Below are 26,597 nucleotides of genomic sequence, written 5' to 3' on the forward strand. Positions count from 1 at the left end.
CGAATGCAAAATGAAATAAAAACGCAACGAATCAGCGAAATGAACAAACAAGCAGCGACTCGAACTCGAGCTCAAACGACTTGCAATCAAATCAAATGAAATCAAACGCGCGCTCACTTGAATGATGGGCCTGGGCCTGGACATGGGGCATGTGGGGCGTATGGGCGTGAGCGTGGGCGTGGGCGTTGTTGTGGCTGGCATAGTAAACAGAGCCGCCATTGCTATTATTGCCGCCAGCAACATCGCGATAATAGTGTTGCTGCTGCTGCTGCTGTTGCTGATGATATTGCTGCGAGGCAGCAGCGGCGCCGCCGCCACGCGCTGTTGTGCCATAAATGCTGGCCAAAGATGCAGCTGCGGCGAGCGAGCCGCAGGTGGGCGAGGCGGCGGGCGTTGAGTGCACCGACGATGGCGAATGAAACTTGACGGCTGTCGTTTGTATAAATGGATTCGTTGAAACGAAAATCTTTTGCTGCACACTGGAATGACGCGATGGTATGGGAGGCTGTCGTTGCTGCAACTGTTGCTGCTGCTGCTGGGGCAGTGGCATTTGCGAGCGCTGATTAGCGTGACCATTGCCAACGCCTGCGGGCTGATGATATTGTTGTTGTTGTTGCTGCTGTAGCAAACGTTGCTGTTGCTGCTGCTGTTGTTGTTGTTGTTGGTGTAGCATGTTTTTGGGCAACGTAGCGCTGGCTGAGGCTGCAGCATAGGCACTGGCCATATGATTGGACATGTTGCTGCTGCTGCTATTGTTGCTGTTGCCATGATGGTTGCTGTTGTTGCTGCTGTATGCAGCATGAGCGCGTGACATTTTCTTGGGCATAGTGGCTGAGTAAATGGGCGGCGGTGGTGGATCTTCTAATGGCGGTGGGCATGTATAATGTTGCTGCTGTTGCTGTTGTTGCTGCTGCTGCTGTCGTTGTGCTGCTTGTTGCGCAGCTGCTGAATTTTTGTTAAACGAATTTGTATAGTTGCTAAAATCTTTATTGCCAGCTGAGCTTGGCGCTTGCGGTGGCTGATAATGCGTTGTGTTGTTGGTTGCTGCTGCGGCGGTGGCTGCTGCTGGTGTTGATGAGTTTGAAAATGAACTGACTTTAGAGAGCAATGATGAGGTGGATGATGATAGCGGAAAGTGTGGCAAAGCATTGAATGAGCATGAAGAAGTTGAAGGTGAGAGCACAGCAGCAGTTGCAACTGTTGCTGCTGCTGCTGCGGCCGAAGATGAACTTGCTGCTGCTGTCGCAGTTGTGGATGAGGTGCCGTAACTAGCATAAACTCTTGCAAATTTATTATGTTCAGATTTACCGTCAATGTGTTGCTGCTGTTGCTGCTGTGTCATGGAGAGACCGCCGCGCATGTAAATGTTGTCGCCTGCATTGCCATAAATGCCTTCGGCAACATGTTGCTGTTGCTGGTGTTGCTGCTGCTGCTGCTGTTTGCTGTTGATGCGTGCATTGAGCTGTGCAATTAGATTCGGATTAGCCTTGGGCTGTGTTGGTGGCAGCGCATGAGCATGTCCATGACCATTGGGACTGGGACTGCTGGTGCGAAAGCTGGACATGTTGCTCATCAGCTTGGGCTGCGCGTAGATGCCACCAGCGCTGGGCGATGAGGTGCGAAACGACTGCGTGCAAAAAAAAAAAGAAAACAAAGCATAATAAATTGCAATGTGTGTTGCCAATTGCACTGATGAGATGAATAACTAAGACTAAGTAGGTTAAGACTAAGCTAAGGCAGCGAACAATTAGAAGCAAGATTAGTAAGCAGTTGCTGTTGCTGCTGCTGCTGTTGTTGTGCTAGTTGCTGTTGTGGGTTAGTAGCACACACAGTTGTTGCACTTACGCCATCTGCCGGCGGTGGAGCTTGATAGGGCGGCGGTGTGGGCGGCTGCTGCTGCTGCTGATAATGAAGTTGCTGTTGCTGCTGCTGCTGTTGGCTGTTGGCGTACGCATGCAGCTGCATATAGGAGTTGTAGTAAGCTTCGTAGTCTAGTTCAGCGCTAGTTGCTGGGGACTGGTGCAGGGACTGAGTGTGTGGTGTTGTCTAATTGTCAATGTGCCATGTTGGATAGTGTAATTAAATGATTGTTGTTGAAATGAAAAGAAACTTAAAGAAATTATAGCAAAACGTAAGCTGAAGCTAGCCCAACCTGCAGTGAAGGCGCGCGTTGCTGCTGTTGCTGTTGTGTATGTTGCTGCTGCTGCTGTTGCAAGCGACGCAGTGCAACAGGCGAGGCTGGCTGATGCCGCAGCGCTGCCAAAGCGCGCACTGTCTCTGATACTCTAAGCGCAGAGCTGGGCATATCTGTTGCTGTGGTTGCTGTTGTGTTGTATGTTGCTGTTGCTGCCTCAAGCATAAAGGCGGGCGGCGGCGGCAAATGCTCGCTGGAGTTGCTAAGCATTTGTTGTTGATGCTGCAGCAGCTTTAAATTAAATTGCAAGTGTCAGAAATAAAACGTAAACGAAACTCAAAGGCACACAAAACGCGTTTTGTACTTAACTTAGACTAACTTAATTATAAACTAAACTTAGCAGTTGCGTTTACTTACGTTGCTATTGTTGGGACTAGGCGTAACCGAGGAGCTGCGTCGCACTGGCGGCGGTGGCTTGGCTTGATTTATGGACGAACGACGTGCAATGCGCGTGGAGCTGCCGCCCAAAGCAGCTGCTGCTCCAGCTCCAGCTCCTCCTGCATAAAATATAAACATTAGCAATTGTTGCAATCAAAAGTTGTTAGTTTGATTAGTCACACACACGTTTCGACACCAGTTAACAATAAATGAGACTGAGTTATTAACTATAGTTAAAGCCACAACATTTAGCTATATCCTAATATCCAAAATAACACCCTACACCCAATTTCGTATACGTATTGACAGCGTTATGCGCATGTGTGCGTGTGTGTGTGTGTATTAGTGTGTGAGTTTGCAATGAGATGAGCTGTGTTGTTAAACCTTTGCCAGCGTTTTTAATGATTAACCAAAGCCAGTAACAAAAACAAAACAACAGTTAAGTAAAGCAAACAAAACAAATATTTGTTGGTTAAGTGAAGTGAACATTAGAAAACTTGTGCGAAATCAAAATTATAAATTATAAACGAACCGGACAGCGATGCCGGCCTGGGCGTTATGCACGGCTTAACTTGGGCATGGGCATTGGCATTGGCATTGGCATTGGAGCACATAAATGAATTGGAAGTGATTGTGTTGTTGCTGTTGGTTGCTGCTGGCGTTGGCGTTGCTCTGGCGGGCAGTTGGGGCATGGCAGGCAGCAATGCGGCTGAGATTGCTGCTGTTATGGTGGATGATGTTGGTGAAGATGAAGATGAAGTTGATGATGATAGCAATGACAGTTTAGCCGCAGGTGTTGTTGTTGTTGTGGTTGCTGTTGTTGTGGGCGTTTTGTATGGCGCATGATTGTATGTTGCTGATGTTTGATTTGGTTTTGGCATACGATGCAGATGAATTTGGCTTAAGCTTGCTGCGATTGCTGATGCGCATGCAATAGCGTCTGGTTTATTAATGACATTACAGTTTATTGAAGTAGTAGTAGTTGTTGGTGTAGTTGCTGTTGTTGTTGGGGGCGACTGTGTTGTTGTTGTTGTTGGTGAGTGTGCTGGCAGTTGCTGCTGTGAGTTGCTTTGCTGCTGTTGCTGCAATTGCTGTTGCACTTTGAGTTTCTGCTGGCGTATTTTGGCATCTAAATCAGCCTTAAAGTCAAACTTTCTAGGTATCACTGGCTTGCTGCTGCTGTTGCTGCTGCTGCTGCTGTTGCTCGTATCGAGCGTGTTGGCATTGAAAATGCTTAAGCTGCTTGGCTTTGGCGGCAGCTTAAGCCGCAAGCCATTGCTATCACTGGCTATCAACTGTTGTTGTTGTGGTTGCTGCTGCTGCTGTTGTTGCTGCTGTTGTGGTTGTTGTTGTTGCTCTAAACTAGGCCTTACTGTACCTCTGTGCGGACTTGCGCGTCCCAGCAGCTGCAGCTGCTGCTCACTTGAAGCGCGAAATGAGGAGAGTCGCTGCTTGGCAGGCGCCACAGTTGCTGTCGCTGCTCTTGGTGCGCTGCTGCTGCTGCTTGTACCAGTGGCGCCATCTGGCGACTCGGGCGAGCCAGCCAGATTGTCCGGCAGCTGCTGCAGCTCACGCATCTCATGCAGCTGCAGCTGCTGCGGATCTTTGGTGCGCAGCAGCACAATCTCCGAATTCTGCTTCACAAACTCAATGTCCGGCGTATTGGGAATCTGATGATCATAGATGACGACCACGGCGCTGCCGCTGTCGCTGTCCACGTACGCGTGACGCTGCTGGCAAACTGTATCCGATGCAGCCAGCGAGACGCTGTCCGCGTACAGCGAGCGACCCTCGCTGCCGTCTTCGCGCTGCGCTGCAAAGTGAGCGAATGTGGGATTCTCATAGCCGGCGGTCAGCGAGCTGGTCTCGCTTACATAGCAGCGACTCAGCTCGGAATCGCTGGCGCCCAGACGACTGCTGCTGGCTGCAAGCTGCTGTTGTTGTTGGTGCTGCTGCTCCAGCTCCTCGGAGGTGGTGTCCGAAATGTCAGTGCCGCAGCCACTGGAGTTGGTTTGATTGCTGATCGAGTCGATGGTGGTTGGCAGCAGCAGCAATTCCTGGTTGCTGTTGTTGCTGCTGGCGCCGCTGTTGCTATTGCTGCTGCTGTTGTTGTTGTTGTGCTGCTGCTGCTGCTTGCCCTTGCCCTCATCGATTTCACGTTGAAAAGAGTCTAGTTCGCCAATTAAATTGTTTAAAGCTTGGATTGAATCTTCGAAAGATTTGTCTAATTATTGTTGTTGTTGTTGTTGTTGGTGTATTGTTGGTGAAATAGAAACGCGTAATCGAAAGTTGTTTGCAAGTTTGAAATTTTGGTATTTGGTTGTGCGTGGGTGTGTTGGTGTTGGTGTATTGGTGTTGGTGTGTTGTATGCACAACAAACAAAAAAAAACAAAATTGAGCGAAAGAAACGTGAGGGTTGGAAAAAAAACAAAAACAAAAAAATAGAGAAAAACGGGTTAAAAAATATTGTTGTAGTATTTTATATATATAACAAAAATGTAGCAAAAAAAACAAAGGGGGCGGGGCATGGAAGTGGGCAACAAGTGGTGGGGCGTGGTTGAAAGTAAAATTGTTGAATCTTGTACGCTGAGTGGCGTCACTAGCTGCTGCTTGTTGTGGTTGTTGTTGGTGTGGACTTACCCATTTCCTGCTGCTCGGCAACGCGAATCTCCTCGGAGCGTCGCGGCACATTGTTGGGCGCAGTTGTTGCTGCCGCTTGCTTCTCGAACATGGACGCCTTTTGCAGCACAGAGGCGCGGGAGCGCTCGTCGGCTTCGGCGCTGTCCACAGTGGCTGTGGATTCGGTGATCTTGAGCGGCTCGTGGGCGCTGGGCGGTGGCGTTGGTGAACTTATCTGATAGACAAAGCCGAGACCGCTGGCAATGCTGCCGCCGCTGGGTGTACCTGCGGCAGTGGACGTTGGTGAATTGGTTAACAGTGGTGAGTAGTGATTCTGTGGCGTTGAGCAGCCGCTAGAGGGCGTTGTGGTGCTAGTGTTGGTGTAACCAGCAGCAGCGCCGCCGCCAGCTGTGGCCACAGCCGAGTCAAGTGAGGCGTGTGAGTGCAGCGATGAGGCTGTGTGCGACGATGCCGACGAAATGGAATGGGAGCGAGGCTGTTGATGGTTCATGTGCTGTTGCTGCTGCTGCTGCTGTTGGTGCTGCTGGTGCAGCAGCAATTGCTGCTGTAGCGAGCTAGTCGACGAGTCATTCGAATGCTGCGAGCTAATCGAGTCAATGCTGCTCTGCTGCTGCAGCAAAGGAGTCGATTGCTGCTGTTGCTGCTGTGTTAGTTTCATAGCTGCCAGTTCACAGGTGTTAACATAGGTGGGCGCTGGCTGTTGCTGCTGCTGTTGCTGCGGCTGTGATTGCTGCTGTGCATGATGTGCTGCGGACAGCTCTGTGCGTTTAACATGAACAAATGGACAAAGCATGCGCAGAGGATTGGGGGAGAGACAAGTAGCACAGTAGACATGTGTTTCGGATTAGTAAGAGACTCCATGGATTAGCGCGTTAGGGCGTGCACACAAAGGACACCACAGTGGCAACAAATTGCAGCTTTCGCTTACCTTTCGTGATATGAGCTGGAATCGGCGATGGGCACTGACGCTGCAGCAGATTCTGTGCGCTATTCTGGCGATGATTGCTCTGCGCCGACAGCGGACGCTCCAGCGATGAGCAGCGCTGCAAAGTCAATAAAAAAATATTACTAAAAGTTTCGACAAAAGTGCGTAGGAATTTGCTATGAGGCGCAGTGGATTTCTCTAGCTCTAGGCGCATGCAAATGTAGCTTGGCGCTTGGTGTGGACACAATAAATGGGCCTGGCCACTTACCACATGCGCCGGCTTCTGCACAGAGTTTGGAACAATTGAAAGGCAACAAATTAAACAATAGCTTGAGACATATAAAGCGGGGGGTGGGGTTGTCTACCTACCACTGGCAAGGGCGGACGACTGAGCGTTGCCGCTGGCGATTTTTGTGTTGCCGGCGTATTCTGTCCCGAGCTGCTGTTGCCAGTGGGCACCAGACTGTTGCTGCTGCTGGACTCGTGTATGGTCTCGGGATTCTGGAACGTGTAAACAGTTAGCGGCGGACGCTGATGTCCCTTCTCATAGGTGGTGCTAATCGTATGCGGACGATCCGCAGTTGGTGGCAGCGTATCGACAACATCCTGCGAATGTGGCGGCCAAGTGGCAACAGCATGTGTCTGGTTGCTCGCATTTGTAGCCTGCAGCAGAGCAAAATTTTTGATTGTTAGTTATACAATTTAATAATTTAGTCACGAAAATACACGCAGCGTTTAATTCAAAGCAAAATAAAATTAAATGAAAACCTGTGTTGTTAGCGCTGGCGATGAGCAAAAGCCACTATCACTGGATTCACCAGGTTTCAAGCGAATTGCGGGCGTTACAAACTAAAAACGATAAAAAATATAAAATATAAACAAAGTACACACAACACAGAAATACAAACAGAAACAAAAAGTTATTAAAATTAGAAATTATTGACACAAACATTGACAACAAATACGACATAAAAAAAATATTTACAGACTATGCAACAAAATTCAACAATTGATCAACATGTTTATAATTTAACTTACAATATTTAATATATAATTATTATTGTAATTACAATTAATAAGCTTTAACTATTGTCTTGAACTTGAAATCAACTATTATCATAATTTATGACCAACATATTTATAATTGAACTTACAATATTTTTCAAATGAATGTATAGAACACTTTTAATTTTTATTTGCAATTACAATTATAAAGCTTCAAAACAGAGTTATAAATTGTATCATTCATTTGATATCAATTATTAAAAAGTTTTACAATTTTTTGTTAATAAAGTTCAGACTTGAACTACATGAATTTTTGTCTAAAGTTAGTCTGTTTAATGAGCTCTTTAAACAAAGTCTAAATGTGCAACAATCTAATATATAAACATTAACATATAAATTAAAATGTTTGAGCAGCTCAAAAGCTTTGTAAAATTCTTAAAATTCTAGCAAATTAAACTGCAACATTTGATTTAAATTAAAACAAAGTACATATTAAAGAATCTAATACATTTAGTAAATATTTAATTTAACTTTACACAAATTTCTAAGCTTTTATATATCAAAATGAATACAAATTAAATCAACACATTTAGTAAATATTTAAGTTAACTTTAGGCGAATTGCAATGCTTTTGCATTTATGCCGCTTTAAATTGTTGATCAATTGTTTATAGCCTAAACATGAATTGTTGTTGTTTTTGGCTACAAACCTGCGACAATGAGCGTTGATAGTGATGATGTCCCGGTGAGTTGCTGGAGCCGCTGCTGTTCATGCTGCTGATGGAGCAAACGGAACTTTTGCGTGAGCCCAAAGAGTTGGAGCAGCCGCCGCCCTGTGAGCCGGAGCCGCCGCCAGGTGACTCCGGATATAGATTGATGCTGGCCTTGGCCACATGAATCAGCTCCTCGGAGGCCTGGGGCAGCACGCTGGGCTCCTTGGTGACCAGCGCAATCGACTGCATGGCTTCCTGCAAATAAAAACATTTGAGTTTGATTGAATGACGAACTGAATGTGAAGGCAAACAAACCTGCAGATGGCCCAGCTCGGACATGACCTCGCATTCCTCATGCACCACGGGCTGCAGCATGTGCACGAAGCTGCAGTAGCGCAGCCGCTCCTCGATCATGGCAGCGCGCAGCGACTTCTTCTCGACATCCTCCAGCTCGGCGCGCCGCAGCGTCACATCCTGCATATGCGAGTCCATCAGCGACTGCAGACTGTTGTCCGTTTGGCCCTTGCGCGCTTTTTTCTGCAGTCGCAGCGTGTCGCTGGAGCGCTTCTTCAACTCGGTGCGGCAACGCTTGTGCTCCTTGGCATGATCCTTGTCAATGGTCGCCACTGTGCGCTTCCAGTCCTCGATTTTGTCCTGCAGCGGCTGCACCAGGCAGTCCATGATGGCGCCCGTGAACGATTTGAGGCGCGTCTCGACCGCCTTGTGGCGCAGACAGACGCGCGTCAAGGCGGTGCCGATTTCCTTGGATGCACCTGCAGCAAAAGTGAAGGAAGTGAGCATTAAAAGTTGCTGCCACACAGTCTGTATGTTGCATGCCACACGGCAACAGGCCTGCCAACTGCTTTCGTGTGTGCCCATTACGTCTGCCCCCCACCCCACCCCACTCTGACCGCCTGTCTGCCTATCAACTCGAGTGACAGCCGCACATGGCTAATAATCAGTGCAAGCTTCGTTGGCGCTGGCACAAATCTAATTACCACTGCATAATACAAGCGCCTAAAGCAAGTCGCTCAGTCTATAAAAACGTAACTAAATCTACGCTCATAAAGCGCTCAGCAAACTCAAGTTAATTGAATATATAAGTTATCCCAATTTATGTGCCTCAGCTACAGTCTGGCGCGCTTATTTCCACCCTCGTATGTGGCACAGCCATTAAGCACGGCTAAAGGACAATCGACACTTGCACAGGACTAAGCCAAGTAACCACTGCACACTAATGAAACCATTTAGTGAGTGCAAAAGTACAGACAGACACACAAGAGGGTGGCCAAGCAACCAATTGCTGCAAGTCTATGGCTGTGTGTGTGTGTTGCATGTGGCAGCGAATTGGCCAGTGGATCAATAAATGCTAATGAGCACACAATACTGCAAAATACGCTTGAGTTTATTTGAAAAGCGCTTTAAATAATATGAAGCAGCTATGTCTGTACATAGAAACTTAAGAAGTAGCCATAGCCATAGACTAACTTTAAACGAACAGAATTGCATAAATGAATAGTAAACTTGTATGCAATTAATTTGCTTTAAATTTAGTTTAGTACCAAATTTCATTGTTAACACAATTTGTTTGATTCAAAGTTAAAGTCGTTAAGCAAGCATTAAATAGCAATAGCATTAGATCTATAAGTTTATCAATAATTTTAAATAATTTTTAAATTTAATTTTAAATATTTTAATTAATTTATTTTAATAGATTAAGTTGCCCCAGCGGTAACAGCAAGCTTGTTTAAAATAAGTAAAATTTTTATACATTTATAAAAAAAAAATATATAACTAGTCAAGCTGCCAAAAAGATAGCAGAAAACTAGTTAAATAATAAAATATACAAATTAAAAAAAAAATAAATAAATAAATATTTTTTGTAATATTTTTCTTTTATCGTTGAATGTCCATAGTTGACATTAAATAAATAAAAGTAAATTCTATAATGAGTTTGCTTTGTTTAATTAAACAATTAATAACATGTATTTATTAATAGATTCATTGCAATTCAATGCAGCTCAAGCTTAAGCTACTTAAGCTGAATTTAATGCTTAGTTTATTTGATTTTTATGCCATTTACTACTTTGTTAAATGAAAGTCTCAAGTCTGTACTGCTCTTAATAAATTTATTGCAATTGCTTAACTCTTTAAAAAGAAATAAACAAAAGCAAGTTGCTGTTGTTGTTGTTGCGGCTTTGCTTCCTCTACAGCCCACATATTCGAAATAAACTCAAAGTGAAAATGCAAATGAGGCTGCCAGGTGAGGAAGCAAAGTTGCATAATCAAGTGCCGAGCAGTCGTTCGAATGCGTACAAATCTATATTTAATAGCAAAAGAGCGTGAAATGCGTAGAACAGCAGAACAACAACAATAAAAAAAAAAATCAGATCGTTGACCGATAGACTACAGACTAGAGAGCGGACTGCGGCGTATTGAGACACGACACGACAACAAAATCGTGGCAATCTTTTTGCATTATTTTTGTACTTACCTCTGGAATTGGTGGCCGCATCGGCAATTTTTTGGAAGGCATCCAAATAGGCAGCAATTGCCTGAATAGCAGCGCTGCAAAAGAAAAAGCCAAACAATTGATTATAGCCTGGCCAAAAACAAAAAAAAAAACAAGCAGACAAAATGTAATAAACTTTGGCCCCCGGCGGGCGACATTTCAATTGAAAATGGCAGCGTTAGTTTGTATATATATTAACTATATATATTTAAGTTGCTGCCTGTTGAACGTTGCGTATGTGTGTCAAGCGCAAAAAAGAAAAATTCTTTCACTCAGCGACAACGACACAAGTTTTATGCTTCGAATGATTAATGCAGCTTGTAGTATATAGACAACTATATAGCTGACTGGCTGCCGCTGGCGTCACCGATTGAGGGCAAGTCTGCGCATAAACAAATCGCAGATCGTTGGTGGGCTAGCCAAAAATAAACTATAAACATAGCGACGAGCGAGCAACGAACAAATTGTAGGCATAATAACAATAATAAGCCCCAACATTCGTTTATGCAGTCGGTCGCTTCTTGTGGAAGGAAGTTTTGCAATAGTTTTATATGCTTATGCTATTGTTGTTGTTGCTTATTGTTATTGTTGTTTACTTACCGCAGACATGTGTGCAGTTTACTGGCCTTTGCCACAAAATCCTCCCAAAGTGGCGAAGTATTCTGTAAAATGAAAAGAAAACACAATTTAGTGAGCCCATGAACAGTAAGTTTTATAGCTAAGCAAATATTTGCGTCGTAAGAAAGCCAAAACTGATCAAAGCCAATTGACTTTTCAATCTCAAATGGCAGCCAATAAACCCAAAGACACAATTACGCGTTGGGCATGACAAATGAGAAGCTGCCCGCAGCTCAAAGGTTGCCACTTGGGTAACTTGCACCACGCTCTAACTAGTGCGTTGCCTAACTACGAAGGTGGAGTCAAGGGTTAGTTTGAGCTTTGGCTTGGCATTTAGACAGGCAATAAATGCAGCAATTAAATATATTTCAAATTGTAGCTAAATTGTAAATAATGCGCCAAGAAAAAGCAATAAATTCTACAAAAAATTTAATATATTTTTTGTATGAAAAATCGCATCTAATATGTGATAATAATAATTTAAATAATAAATGAAAGGCTTAATTAAGATTAAAATAATAATAATTAATGCCTTATGTACTTTTGCTTAGAATCATAAATAGTTATTGGAATATTATTACAAAATAAATGTTACTTTCTACTTAATAATAAATACTAAAAATATGAATTAAAAAAAAATAAACGAAATTTCTAGTGGCTTGATGAAATAATAAATACTTAATAATAAATACTAAAAAAATAATGGATTAAAAAAAATAACGAAATTTATTCTGCTTGATGAACATTGTCTGATTTTATTACAAGCGATTTATTTTAACTTTTTCAACTATTTAAATTAGAACTAACCACCCCTGAATTGTGTTTTTCCCGAATCCTTGCAAATCTTCCTCGAATTGTTTGCTCTGTTAACCACTTCCAATCTATAATTCTTATCAAAATTTAAACTTAATTTTTATAATTATAATAATAATAAATAATGTATTTACTTTAAATTAGCACAAATTGGTTTATTAAATTGTTTACAGAACTGCAGGGTAACTAACTAAGAAAATACTTTTTGTTGCTGCTGTACGTCGCAAAAGGCAAAAAGATACAAAGCTACAAACAAAAAAGGTTCTCATTTATTGACTGTAAATAAAGCTAAAAGTTGCTAGAGATTTCTGCAGTAAACATTGTTCACACTTGATTAAATTAAAGCTTTTAGTGCAAATTGCAAATTTAAGCAAAGATTTAGCCACAACTTTGAAACCGCTTCAGGCTCGTAAGCAAGAAACATTGCATACTTTTGAGGCAAGCCAATTAGCAGGACATGTTGTCCTTATGTCGAAACATGAGCTCAGCACAAGTTTTGCTTTGAATAAATCTGTGAGTGCTTCAACTGAATGAAATGAGTTTTAACTTTTGTTGTCTGTGCTTTTCATTAAATTTGATTAAAAAGCAAGCAGTTGTATGTGTGTGTGCTTGTGTGTGTGTGTGCAAATTTAATTCAATAAAAGTGATCAACACACAGTTGTCTGTGCGAAAATCTTTTGCTTTCATTTAAAGCGCAGCTGACATCATTTTAACCTTGAACTGTAAACTTTTGTAAAAATTAAAACTTAACTACAGCTGCGTTAATGTTATTAATTAATGGCTGCGCTTTCAGTTTTAGAATGCAGCAGAATGAAAGTGATTTAGGCCAAAGACCAACGACCAACGACAATTCAAAGCGTCAGCAGTCGATTCTCGCTCACTGTTGTTGCATATGGTCAAAACCACAGGCAGTTGTATTAAGCTGCTGGCTTCTGCTTTTATTTTTTACTCGTTTCATTGCCAGCCCATAAAAAGTCATGCGGCAGCAAATTGCACACATTGGATAAATAAAAAGTTTTATACATAATTTAAGAATAAGCGTTGCACGCAAAAAAGTGAAAACAGGTTTGCAAACTTCACATAAACCAAAAAGTCGTTATGACCATTTTAATTTTACTGCTTTTTTTCACGCTGTGGCAGTTACACAATTCTATTGACATTGAAAGCAGTGCGTATTGATCAATTGTCTAAAGGGCCAAACTGTTTGTTGGTTTTGTTTTCATTTTGGCAAAAGTTCAGGCAGAAAATTCGCTTCGCTTTCGCTTACAATTCCATTCAAGCGCGAAAAAGAAACTGAAAATACAAATTCGAGCTTCAAACGCATGAGCGAGGGTTGGGGGCGTGGCGTGGGTTGCCCTGTGGGCCAAACAATTGCATAAAATAAATAAATAAAAGTTGCAACGCAAATCGATTTCGCTCTCTCTCTCTCCCTCTCTGTCTCTCGCTCTCTTAACTTTGCACATTACTTCACTTGTTTCATGCATTTTAAGTTTATATTTTGAACTTAAAAATTAGCACACTTAACCGTTAAGTTGCTTTTGTTGACAACATGTTTATAGCCTCATTTAACCTTTTTCTTTATGTTTATTTACTTTGGCTTTGCCGCCACATTAGCGCAATGTTGCTGCGAAGTGCCAACCAAACAATAATAAAAGCCACACACACACACACAAAGGCACACACACACACACACATGTGCATTACAATTCATAACACGAAGTCTTTGGCTTGACTTCAAAAGCTTCTCTCAACTGCTGCTCACTCTATTGTTCTCTCTTTCTCAATCAGCAAACAACAAACTGTCGCCTTTTTTGGTAAATGCAACATTTTGTGCTCTCTTCTTCTTTTTCTCTTTGTAATGTCAATTCAAAGGCAGACAATTGATCACTTGACCTACCGCAATCAATTGTATGTTAATGTGTGTAGACAGTTAAAGCAAAGCGCATGAATAAAAAATTGAGCATACAAATAAATTGTTATAATAAATAAAAAAAATATATATATATAATAATAATAATATAATAACAAATAAAAATAATATATATATATATATATATAATATAACAAATCAATATAAAGCAAATAGGTCAAACTAGCTCAATTGATTGCAAATTATTGCAATTATTTGTTATTGTTATTCCAGTAAATCGCTCACTACGTTCACCGCCAACACTCAACACGTAACTGACCTGCAACTGACCTCGCCCTAGCTGCCAGCCTCATAGAAGCTGAGCGTGCAAGTCGCTCAGAGCGCTTGAACGACAGACAATGCTTAGCCTTATTTGCTAGCGAAAGCAGCGCTGCTTGCGTCTTACGTTCGCTCAATCGCTCTGAGTTGCTGCAACTGAGCGAGAGCGACTGAGTTGCTGCTAAGCGATATTATCATAGCAAGATGTGACTAGATTTTGCTTTGACTGCATTAAGCGACATTTGTACAGACATAAATATATTTATATGCGCTCAGGCTTAGCAAAAAATCAGCTAATTAAAACAATTGAGTTCAGAGCAGCGTTAAATAAAATGCACTGCGCTAATAATTTAATTACAGATTTATAGAATATAAATATTGATTAGCATGTGTTTAATAATATTACATAACAATTCAATAAAATTATTGCTAAGCCTTAATTATGCTTTAAATATGTGAAGCTAAATGTTTAACATACAAATCGTTTGTATGAGAGAAAATCGTTTAGAGAATTCAATTTGTGCTTATGACATAAGAATCAGCATAAATATTTAATAATAATAAAAACTAAGCACAAAACAATTTTAAGGAAACTATTTTTGTATAAAGTTGGTAAAATCGATGCTAAGAAATACTTTATTATAATATAAAGCGCTCTGAGGCAGAACAAAAATAAATGTTTGTAAGTTCAGTTTGATTGTAAATAGAAAAAAATTCAATTAAAATTTTTAGACAGTCTTAATACTGTTGCTTGCGCTTGTTGTTTAATTTTATATATTTATTTATTTTTAATTGTAGCCTAGAGTTAAATTCTATGGTAGCCAGAGCAACAAAGGCCTTCAGGCTGTTTTGCTAAATTTATTTAAGTGACAACAACTAGCGCTACATTAAAATAAGCGCACAAAAAAACTTAATAAATTGTTAAAGTTAACAACTTTAAGCTGTAGCGCATTCTTAAAATACAAATTTGTAGCCAATGCGTGGGACATGCAAAGCAAAAAAGCCTATTAAACATTTTAGCAAACAAAATATAGTCAAGGCAACAAAAATTATTATAAAAATAAATATATATCGAGCAATTTCCGTGTGATTGACAAAGCGTGGCTTACAAATATCGTCGGCCCACATGGCAAGCGACAGCAACTTGATGCTGCGACAGCAACAGCAACCACAACAACAACAACAGCAACATTAAGTTGATAAGCGTCTTTTGCGCAGATGTTGAATGTTGAATGTTGCGTGGGCCAGCGTCATGACGTGAGACTTGAATTTGGCGGCATTTTTATGAATGAAAAATACAAAAAATTTGCAGCCAGAGCATAACAGATATTTTCAACTCGTACGCGGTCAATTGCGCACACAAATACAAATGTAGCGTGTGTGTGTGTGTGAGCCACACGCAAGGCTGTCATTATTATGAGCCAAGTTGTTGGCGTTGGTTGCGCCTTAAACTCGCATGTCAAGTTTTTCTTTTTTTTGCTGTCTATTTATGAATGAAGCGCATTTTAGACAATGGTCAGCATATAATAATTTTAATTTCTTAAGCAGCAAGGCGCAGGCTAAGAAAAAACGAAGCTAAAGTTATTAAATATATAGAAGCTAAAAATTATTTGCCAACACTTTCCAGTTTGACTGTAGGCTGCGCATAATCTAACTATGTGTGTGTGTGTGTGTTTCTATTTAGTTGCAACTGTGCGCGACACCTAAAAACCCACAATTTATGCCAAACATACAACAAGCGGCAGCAGCAGCAGCCAAGAGGCGTTGCCAACAAGCCAACGAGGCAACATGCAACAAACTGGAAAAGTTCTCACACACACTCACAGCTACATACATATTAAACTCTTGATCTTTCCAATAGCCTACAAACATCCTACACAGCCAACGTTGCAAGCTGCGCTGCCAGCCAGTCAGCCAGCCAAGTTGCCACAACTCTCAGCTCAGCTCAGCTCATTCATGCAACAATTTTGAATATTGCTGCTGTTGCTGCTTTGGCTGTTGTTTGATAATTTTTGCAAGCTTCTCTTTGAGCTTAGCTTAGCGATGAGTTTGAAAACTGGGAGCTGGACAAACGGGTTCAGCTCGTCCTACATAGCGCCTTTTATATTGCAATTGTTGTTGTTGTTTTGCTTGTTGTTGTTATATGCAAATGGAGCAACTTTAGTTGTCTGTATGACTAACGGGCATAAAGGAGTTCTAGCAATTGATTTTCCATATGCAAAAAGTTTGTTGTTGTTGCCTGCGGTGCAATAATTTTCAGTTTGTGCCTCTTGGACAAAATCGTGCGCTGATAATTTGCACCTTTTTGGCCAGATTTGTGTTTAGAAAGTTGCCCCATGCATAGATTTTTATACTTTATATTAAAAGGAATTTCAAATGAAAGTGTTGCGGCTTTGTTTTTGGCAATTCATGGCAATGAATTTAAATTCATTAGCTCACAGTTGAGTTTTTGCGTTTCGTTTAGCAAATGTTAGCCATGGCCAATTACAATATCAGCTGTTGCTGTATTGCCACATGGTAGCAGGTAACCTAAGACTATGACTGCGGCTTGCCACATGCAACACACAAGGCAATGCAACGCTTCAAGTATTTGACGACTGAAAGACTCAAATGACAGTTGAATGACTGAAGCGCGTGCCAAAAAGGCAAAAGAATAGAAAGAAATAAAAGCCATGGAGCATGTGCAAAGTACAGTAAACATTGTGCATAAGCAACGTTTGCTGTAAATATTTACACAATTATTAATAAATATAGCGCAGCATTAATTAGTCAGACAATCAATCAAAATCTTGTTGCTGCGTCTAATAAATAAAATTTAATTTCTAAACAATAAATTAGAAAAATATTGCTTTAAGTTTTAAGTCTTTAGTAATAAGCTTTGTATTAGGCTTAAAATTATTTTTAACATTATTTACACAAAATAATGCACTCAATTATTAATAAATATAGCGCTGAATTAATTTGTCGAACAAGCGCTTAAATCTTGTTGCTGCGTCTAATAAATAAAATTTAATTGCTGCTTATTTAGCAATAAATTAGAAAAATATTGCTTAAAGTCTTTAGTAATAATCTTTGTTTTAAAATTAAGATTATTTTCTAAATTATTTATCGCTCTGCTGTAAATATTTACACCAAATAATGCACTCAATTAAATCGACAAGCAATTAAATCAACTTTCATTACTGCTCATTTAACAATAAATTAGAAAAAGATTGCTTTAAGTTTAGTTGCTTATATGCAATGTTTACTGTAGAAATATTTTGTTGTGCTTGAAAATAATATTTTATTGCCAACTAATTTTATTATTTAAGCGCATTGAATATTTATTTTTTATTTTAACAAAATACTGTGAATATTTGAATTTAATTTTTTGTTATTTGCTTCATTGATTGATTTGTTCAAAATCGCCGCGAATTTCAAAGCAAACACTTTCGGGACGCCTGTGATTCTCCTTGTCGAATGCCTCCAGGGTTGCCACCAATTTGTAGCGACCCTGCAGTATCGGGCCACGCATATTATAGAGTCGCATTTCCAAATCAAAGGGTTCATGCTCCATTATGGTCTAAAGGGCCAAAAACAAATTCTATAAGCAGCTGAGCGAGCTACTGCAAATCAAAATAATAAAACTCACGCCCGGATTGGACAGACATTTGTCCTTAACATCCGCCGCATTGGTCACAAAGCGTGTCCAGTATTTATACCAATACTCATTCGGATTGTACATCATTTTGCAAAAGTCCTGCGTGGCAATGTTGAGCAGTGTGGGTTCCCACAAGCCGCGATTGAATTTCATTATAGTGATTCCTCCCTGTTGAGCTTGAATTGAGAATTAATGAGCACGCCTAGGCTATGTCTGATTTACCGCTATGCGATCGCCGGGCTGTATGTTCCAATTGGTCCTGGCCGTGCCCTCAACGCGCACCTTATAGCCATCGAGATGCATTGTGATGTCGCTTAAATCCATCAGGCCATGAATATTGACAGCGCCGGGCGGCGCATCAGTGCAATCCTCGAATACATCCGAATCCTCCAGTATCATTTCATAGTCTGCCGCCAGCACCTGGGCGAGCAGGCTCGAGCTGAGTAGCAGCCACAGAGTTGACCACATTGCAAAAATTGAAACTTGTGCGCTTAGCTCGACTAGCCGCGCATATTTATATGGATTAAGTGCAGCGCTTTAATTAGTGTCACTAGCTAACGGTTCTAATCAATCAATCAATTGCTGTTTACATTTGCAGCTTGTTGTCGATGCCATCGAACAAGTTGTTCCATCTCTTCATGTTAATTCGCCTGCCACACCCACAACTCGTGTATATCTTTGGATCTTAACATTCATTTCATATGCATTTTAATTAATTGCAGCTTGTTTGTTCGCATTGTCTCGCTGCTGCAGCCGCTAAAGCGTTTCAATCGCATTTCCAACACGCCATCAAATTTCGCATTCACATCATGTCAAAATGTCAGAGCAACAACAACAACAACAGCAATAATTGTCCGCACTTTGGTTTAAACAATAATGCAAAGTAATTAATATAACGACGCGACGTCTGCGTCTCCAGCTCCAGCTCCAGCTCATTGTTTCTCTTTTGTGGCGCCTGCAGCGGCAGCAGTTTTTGCTTGCCTCAGATTACAGCAGCTCACTCTGATCTCAGGCGTTAAGTGAGGCAAAAGATTTCACAAAAAACAAGCTCTGACATTCACTTGATCCCACAGATTTATGTGAATTTTTGCCATGTTAAGCAAATTGTAAGCGCATTTAATAGTTTAGCAAACTCTCTTGTGCTCTCTCTCTCTCTCTCTCTCGCTCTAATCACACGCAATGCTTTGCACGCCAGCGTGAATTCTAAGAGTTAATTAAGCGTATAATTGTGACCTCATACTATTGGCATAACTGGTTCACAACTATCAGAGATGTAGCCAATGCTAAAAGCCATTTCATTGTTGGCTGCCAGCCTTGTGCCAGTTTCTAGTGCCTTGATGGCTCACATCCTGCGCACTTCCTGGCACTAAACACAACAGGCTCACAGCAGAGCGACAAAAGCATTGCCACAATACCAGTTGCAACTGCTTCTGGCCTTGAATCCGTCTTTATGCGCAGCCAATCGTAGTTGAACGAGATGTTGTCATAGCAGTGTCAGCTTATTGCGTCAGTGTCTGCAATTGTTCAGCTTCACTGCTATAAATAAAAGCCAATAAGCTATATAAACATAGCATATTGGTATGATATATTTAAATATACATGGCCTGCACAATGCAACAGTTTTTAATTGCTTGTTAGCGCGCAGAACTTTCAATAACAATGCAAATAAAAATAGCATTCTTCACAATTTAAAAAAAAAAAAAAGCAAAAAAGTATTTTCGCCCAACGTGGGGCTCGAACCCACGACCCTGAGATTAAGAGTCTCATGCTCTACCGACTGAGCTAGCCGGGCAGTTGTTCATGTTTCGCCAAAAGCGCTTTTTCCTATGCAGCGCCATGTTGTATTTGCAATTGCACTGATGCTGCTTATTTCATTTGTTAACACGCAATATACAAATATAACTATGCAAAATAAATAAAATAAGTTGGATATGCATACTAAATAGAAATTAATAAGCGCAACGAAAATAAAAAATAAATAAGCAAATTAAAGCATGTAAAAACAAATAAAATGGCATTAAAATAAAATATGCATAATGCCAAAGTGCAGCTTATTGCAAAATATATAGTATACTATAAAAATCAATGCAACTAATTGAAAGAAATAAAAAAAAACAAAAAATTTGATTTCGCCCAACGTGGGGCTCGAACCCACGACCCTGAGATTAAGAGTCTCATGCTCTACCGACTGAGCTAGCCGGGCAGTTGTTCGCTAGCCAACCAATGCGCTACTTGAATGGGAACGTTTCATTTGCCACTGTTCCGTTTCACTTGTATGCTGCGGCTTTTCTTCAGATATGTTTATGCTTGACCTTGTGCTGTTAATGTGGCCCAATTTTCGTGGCTATGAATGTTAACTGGTTTCTTGGCTTATTAACTAATGAATTGAGTGTTGAACATTTTGCGCTATTTGCATGGAAATTTAGCTAATTATGTTGCCCAATTTAAATATGGCTTTGTTTGTATGCAAATGGCAATAGACATAGTTTATGTTGAATTAATTCAATTTTCACAGTCGCTTTTAATGGCATGTTGACATAAAAACAGACTGAAATTTAATTTAAAATGCATGTTCAATAAGCATTAGTTGCGCTCACAATGTTAATTGGCAACAAGCGAATGCCATTAGAGCCTGATGTGCAAAGGACATAAAAGTTATAGCGATATATGCAGCAGTGTTTAGTGCGACATGGAGCAGCAAGCAGTGCACAGGAAAAGCAAAGAACCAAAAGAGAAGCAGCCGATTGCCAATGGGGAACAGTCTGAGGACTGGTGGGCAGAATTCTGCAAGGCATCCGCTATACATGGCATGCCCTATTTGGCGCGCAAGGACCTGCACTGGATAGAGCGCATCTTTTGGTTTGCTTTTATAATCGCAGCGGCCTATTATGCCATCAACAGTTGCCTGGACCAATGGGGACGCTTTCGCAACAAGCCGATTGTATACGAATATGAATATTTGTTTGGGCTGCGATATTTTCCATTCATGGGCATCACATTTTGCACGCAGTTTGTGAAAGTCGAAGCCGCCGATGAACTGATAATGGAGTAAGCATTAAAATAGTTCACAATAAACAAATTTAATCAAATGAGCAATTAGCACTTGGCAGATGAATGAAACGCTAGATGCTCAAGCGACCGATTACTATCGTAACTTTTTGCATAAATTAAATCATCTAAACTACGCTAATCTGATTACATTGGAGCCCTATGAGAATGACAGCAGCTTGGCAAATCTGAGCTTTGTCGATATTATGCTTAAGCAACAGCGTCACATACTGGGACATACGAATGATAAGGCCGAGATATTTGCACCCATGCTTACCGAGATGGGACTTTGCCAGACGACCACACAGCTTATGCGCTATGGCAATCCCTACGGCAAAATGTAAATTGTATTTAAACCTCAACAGAAAGTGTTGACTGTACTTTTGATTTTTTTTTTAGCGAAAATCAGGACGTTACACCTTCGCGCAGATGCGACTACTTTGACGAATGCAAGGCTCTATTCACGCCATCCATACAGAACACCAAGGTACTTCTTTATGTTCATGATGTTAAGGAGGTTATGTTGCCGCATGATCGACGCAGTGTCTTCTATAATGCCGAACCAAAAATATCGACTACACTCATAATGCGACTCGATCCCATTTCGGCGGAGAGCGCAGTGCAAAATCTGCCCATTGCCTATCGCAAATGTCGCTACGTCAAAGAGAACTATCTGCAGTACTATAGCGTAGGTTTTCCTCTTAAAGAACGCACTTCTTTATCAATTGACTAATCCATTGGCAGCCCTATCATCCCAGCCTTTGTCGCCTGGAGTGCCGCATTAATGTCGCTCTGGATCTTTGCCACTGCAAGCCTTTCTTCTATGCAGCAGGACCGAAAACACCGCTTTGCGATGTCGCTGGCATGTTGTGCCTAGCACGGAAAAAATGGCTGGAGCAGCCTTGCAACTGTTTGCCGCTTTGCAAAGAGAACCTCTATATATTCATTGAGGAGTCACAACAGAGCGGCGTCAGTTAATCAAAATTTATTGCTTCAAGCATTTTCTACAATTTGTTCCTTTTTTGCTTCACAGGGTGCCGATAGTTATGAAGGCGCTTCATTTGAACGCACTATTATTCTAAAGATGGAGCTATCCAAAATGGGCGTAAAGCGTCGCGTTGTCTTTAGCACGGATCAACTAATAATGTCTTTTGGCGGTGCCATTGGCCTATTTTTGGGTGCAAGCTTTATGACACTCTATGGCTTAATTTATTATGCATTGTATTTCGTAATGCTCAAATGTTACAAGAGATGCAAGAAAGTCGATAATGAGAAGAGAATCGCATGAAAACTTTTTGATGAAAGTACCGAATCAGAATTAAGATAAAGGGTTTTTATTTTTGGAGATGCTCAATTGAAACAAGACAATACTACTCGAAAGGTGATTAAAAGGAGGATTTCATCATCTAATTAAGATTTCATATAGATTTTTAAAATGGAATAACAAATATTAGCACCCCTTTAATATTACAAATGTGGAAATGTCATACATTATTGAATTTAAGTTTTAAAATATATCAAACTAAACTTTCAAGTCTTCTTTGTTTTCCAACAGCTCGACATATGTAAAAGTTCTCAACGTAATTTGTTTAAAACTACTTGGGACTCTCGCCTATGACGTCAACTCTAATAAGCTTAATGCGTATGAAAATAGCAATAAAAAATATAAATAAAAAAAACTGTAGCAAGCTGAGCCGAGGAGGAAGCCACAAAAGTGTTGCACAAAGAAATCGTTGCGCGTTGTCTTACAAGCCAATTTCACTTTTGTGGCACATACGCATACATTTAGTGGTAACTGTCATGCGTTTGTCTGCGAAATTATTGTCATCAAATTGCGACAATGTGTCTAAGTGAGCGCATGACAGTTCCGACAAACTAACAACCAAAGAAGCGTTGGAAAAGTTAGCGAAGCAGAAAGAAAAGTGTGAACAACCTTTAAAATAAAAACGAAAAAACAAAAAAATTGTTTGCAAGTTGCTTAAATTTGGTTTTGCGATTAGACGGCATTTAATTGCAACTTAATTAGTTATGTACATATGTTTGTACAAATGCCGTTAGTTAATGTCTATAGTCGGGCTATATGGGCATAAATTTGTTCTGGTCTGCTGGCAATTAAAAGATTTTGCCAGCCCAGACGAAAACGCAGCGAAGCAATTAAGAGAGCAACGAATTGAAGTTTTGTTTGCGGCAAATTAAAGTTTGTTTAGATACGCAGCTTTGCATTTGCATCCAAAAGATACAAATGTAGCTGCAGCAGCTTTTAGCTGACATTTACATTGGCATTTGGCTAACACAACAAAGACAGCTTGTGGCTTGAATAGCAGCAGCCAACACACACACACATACACACACATACAGTCGACTGCCTTTTGGCGATTGCTTACAGATGATGCACATGCCGCCTTGAGGCAACTTTCTGCTCTGATTCGCACTCAGGCCAAGCAACATGTATAACAATCAGCTAACAGCAATGCTTAGCTTGGCTAGAGCGTGCGCACATATTCCGAAAAAAAGCAACAAATTTCATAAATACGAAATGCAGCCGCCCGCATCCGCAGCTGACTTTACTTTTTACCTTTTGGTGGCACAGCATGTGCCTTTGACTGAACTGGAGTGTCTCAAGGTGCAGAGGCCACATAAAAGACCTTTGAGCATAATGGCATTATAAATAGCCAAACAGGCAACAGCAGCAGCAGCAGCAGCGCCTTTTATCTCTTTTGCCACTGTCTGTGCCCGTGTCTATGTCTTTTGTCTTTGCTAGATTTTTGTTTCGACAAGGCGTCGAATATTCAACACCTGCCACACAGCCAGCAAATATTTCATTTCAACAGCTTGCAAGACTTTGCCACATGCGGCAGGCAGCGGCAGCTATTTTTAGTTGAACATAAATAAAACGCGACTAAGCACTAATCATGCGCCCACTTGGCATTAGCCCTGAGACAGCCAGAGCTTAGTCTCTAGCTAGACCCATAAATAGCGCACAGAACAGAACTTTAAGCAAGCCAAACAAAAACAAAAGTTTTAATTGCCTGACGCTAGATAAAAAGTAAATACGTTAGTAAGCCAGTCGATTGAAACGGCCATTAAATTATAATTATTTCGTTTGATCATAGTTAAACTTAGAGCTGCCGCATAACAACAATAAATGGCGACATTAAAGCAATAAATTACAGCAGCATTGCAATGAGTTGGCAATATAAATAAATATGTATGAGTGTCATGTATTAATTAGAAAATGTGGCAGAATATTGTAACATAGGCCTATACCCAGTAAATTTTTATAAGAATTTAGCTTTATGTTGCGCTAATAATAAATAAAAGCGGACTTTTGAACTTTGAAAAAGTGAAAATTGAGTACTTAAAATGTTTTAAAAATATTTTAAATATATTTTGAGTGTAGCTTAGTAAAAATATTAATTTTTGAAGTCTGCAGCAGACAAATGATAATATAATATATTTTATTTTTGACTCTAATTTTCGAAACTACAGCATAGAATGCATGCAATATTTTTTTATTTATTTTTAATTAATTTCTAAGACAATTTTATTATTTAGAAAAATTGAACAGCACAACTTTGGAAATTCTAATACAAAAGATTGAATGCTTTGCTTTATATCAAAGCTTAAATCTTTAATAATAGCTTTGATTATATGTTTTAATTTATGTCTTAATAGTTCATTATACCCTCCAATTGCCAGTCAAAGTGCGTGGCATCAAAATCAATTAACGTTATGTTTCGCTTCCTTTTTTTTTATTTTGTCTGCTTATTGAACTCAAAATGTGCCACAGTTTGCGTCGATTAATTGAAACATTTTTGGCATTTTTAGCTTTTGCAACAAAAAGCGAATCAATTAGCAGCGCACACACAAACACAAACACACAAATAATATATGTGTGTGTGTGTGTGTATGTTTGTTAATCAATATTCGAACATCTTTCACACGCACAGCAATTTGAAGAGTTTTTTTAGGCAACACATTGCCAAAAGTCAATTGTTTATCTAAGCAATTCAACTACAGTTCTGTTTACAAACTGAACTCAACCGACATATTGCATTAGGTTGACCTTGTTTTTTAATTATATATCTAACTGAACTGCTGGGCTTTGTTTACAATGTGTGTACCCGACTTGAGAGTTCTTGACACACTCAGACTCAGACAATGCGTCGACTGCATTAACATATGGAGCAGAAGTTCGAACAAAAGAGAGCTAAAGGTATTGAAATGCATTTGAGAAGTAAGCAGCAGTCGTAAATTACAACTGCAGCAGTCAGAAAATTACAATTGTGCATATATCAATTACACATTTGACACGTCTCCATTTGCAGTTAAGGCTAAACTTTCGACTTCGCTGGAAATGAGTCGCCGCTTGCCGTGTGTGTGTGGCAAGCTAATGCTCTTCCCGCTTTACAAACTCAACTCGGTTGTAATTCTTGGGAAATTGCAACTTCCGTAAAAGAATTTTGTGCTTCGCTTACCTTCATATCGTTGATAATCTGCTGAAACAGACTGCCCAGCGCAGAGCTGTCGCGTTCTAGACTGAGATCCATGTTGTCTGACGTTTTCCTAACCTGCAGTCGTTCGAATTCGATTTCGGATTCGGATTCGTATTCGTTTATAATAGCAATCTATTGATTGTTTGCTGTTGACACACTTTGATTTAGAATTTTGATATTCAATTTGCTTTAGTAGAATTTTCTTTAAACTTATGCGATTTGCGTTTAATCGACATTGTAGTCGTTGATCGTTCGTTAGAGGTGATTTAAGAAGTTATTCGGACAGCAGCTGTAAGTAAAAGAATTAAGTAATTAATAAAGGAATTATATTGATATTGAGCTTAATATTAAAGTGTTTCTATTCAATGAAATCATCGTTAAACTAGCAAAAATATAAATGAGCACAATGATATAATAGACTAACTGTTTAAATTAGAATTCCGAAAGATTTTGATTTTGATAGAATTCGAAAATGGCAGTATAACGTAAAGAAATATACATATATAGTTAATGAAGAAAGTTGTAGAAGATAATAGTCCAAGCACTGGTACCAGATTTGAGAGACAACATTGCTAGATTGACGGAAAAAATAAGCTAGAATAAGCCTAGAATTCTAAATTTGCGTGAAATTCATGTGAAACCCTAAAAAAAAGAGTCTAAATTAATGAGAAAAAAATGTCAGTGCCTGCAAATTTCATTTAATTATGAAGACATTTGACCAAAATTTCCAAATTCTATAACCTATTAGTGAAATACAAAAGCTATATCTAGCTTATAATAAGCTAATATGGACACACTGAGTCCAAGACATGAGATAGAACATAAAAAAGGAAATCTGGAAAATATAAGCTAAGGGGCTGCAATATAAGAAGCGTTCGGTGTTACAATAGATGTTCCATTTAGAAATTAAGCAACCTTCGGGGTTACCATAGCTCTAACATTTAGAAAATAATATTAAACAAATTACTGAAAGCAGTGAAATTACTTTCCAAGTTTTCTAAAAAGAACACACTCTCTTTATTTCTTCCATGGCTTATGCGTTGGTTCATAACAAATTTGAATATCTCTAACTCAACACGCGCTGCCCACACAGACGCTTCGCTATCATCTGTTGGCCGCTGATTCATTTACAGCATATGCAGTCCAACTTGTGTGGAAGAACTAAAAATATAAATGCGTATACACAAATGTGAGAGAGCGAGAAATAAACGAATCGATTCAGAGCAAAGCTCAGATATATATATAATATATATGTAAGTCATAAACATAAATCTATGAAATTTGTCTTGAATGTTTGTTGTGTAGTAATGTTGGCTCGTAAATAATTTAATGAAAACTGTGCGCATATTTCAAAACAGAAATTATGCATAATTATGCTTATTAATATGTATGCTCTCTAGCTATATTTTCTATTTCGTTGCGAGTGTG

General features: G+C 40.0%; 3 protein-coding genes and 2 non-coding genes across 29 annotated transcripts in view; 1 reads left to right on the forward strand and 4 right to left on the reverse strand.

The window, feature by feature from the left end:
* LOC108596490 (AF4/FMR2 family member 4) overlaps nt 1-26,597 on the reverse strand; it is a 36,999-nt gene that overhangs the window by 1,563 nt on the left and 8,839 nt on the right. Inside the window, exons 2-17 of one of the 25 annotated variants that reach the window (XM_017982281.2) lie at nt 25,152-25,458; nt 10,967-11,028; nt 10,349-10,422; nt 8,170-8,627; nt 7,852-8,109; nt 6,906-6,986; nt 6,507-6,800; nt 6,406-6,420; nt 6,141-6,255; nt 5,213-5,971; nt 3,105-4,742; nt 2,552-2,691; nt 2,153-2,425; nt 1,846-2,046; nt 1,309-1,627; nt 118-945 (exon numbers count right to left, since the gene is read on the reverse strand). In XM_017982281.2, coding sequence (XP_017837770.1) covers nt 118-945; nt 1,309-1,627; nt 1,846-2,046; nt 2,153-2,425; nt 2,552-2,691; nt 3,105-4,742; nt 5,213-5,971; nt 6,141-6,255; nt 6,406-6,420; nt 6,507-6,800; nt 6,906-6,986; nt 7,852-8,109; nt 8,170-8,627; nt 10,349-10,422; nt 10,967-11,028; nt 25,152-25,223 — 5,587 coding nt within the window. In that variant the 5' untranslated portion in view covers nt 25,224-25,458. Of the gene's footprint in view, nt 1-117; nt 946-1,308; nt 1,628-1,845; nt 2,047-2,152; nt 2,426-2,551; nt 2,692-3,104; nt 4,797-5,212; nt 5,972-6,140; nt 6,256-6,405; nt 6,421-6,506; nt 6,801-6,905; nt 6,987-7,851; nt 8,110-8,169; nt 8,628-10,348; nt 10,423-10,966; nt 11,029-25,151; nt 25,459-26,597 lie in introns of all 25 variants that reach the window. The other 24 variants (XM_017982278.2, XM_017982277.2, XM_017982288.2 and 21 more) reach the window with 24 other exon arrangements.
* LOC108596493 lies at nt 17,317-18,101 on the reverse strand. Its single transcript, XM_017982309.2, has 3 exons — nt 17,848-18,101; nt 17,617-17,793; nt 17,317-17,547 (listed from the first exon to the last, which is right to left on the reverse strand). Exons 1-3 carry the CDS (start codon nt 18,091-18,093, stop codon nt 17,368-17,370), a joined length of 603 nt encoding a protein of 200 aa, XP_017837798.1. The 5' UTR covers nt 18,094-18,101; the 3' UTR covers nt 17,317-17,367.
* Trnak-cuu lies at nt 19,345-19,417 on the reverse strand. Its single transcript has one exon. It is a non-coding gene; the product is annotated as a tRNA-Lys (tRNA).
* Trnak-cuu lies at nt 19,756-19,828 on the reverse strand. The gene has a single exon. It is a non-coding gene; the product is annotated as a tRNA-Lys (tRNA).
* Nucleotides 20,315-21,961, forward strand: LOC108594610. The gene is made up of 5 exons (XM_017979753.1): nt 20,315-20,673; nt 20,726-21,013; nt 21,073-21,361; nt 21,418-21,642; nt 21,707-21,961. The coding sequence occupies exons 1-5, from the start codon at nt 20,315-20,317 to the stop codon at nt 21,959-21,961; spliced, it is 1,416 nt and encodes a 471-aa protein (XP_017835242.1).

This window comes from Drosophila busckii, chromosome 2R, assembly GCF_011750605.1.
Source record: "Drosophila busckii strain San Diego stock center, stock number 13000-0081.31 chromosome 2R, ASM1175060v1, whole genome shotgun sequence".
Taxonomy (NCBI): Eukaryota; Metazoa; Arthropoda; class Insecta; order Diptera; family Drosophilidae; genus Drosophila; species Drosophila busckii.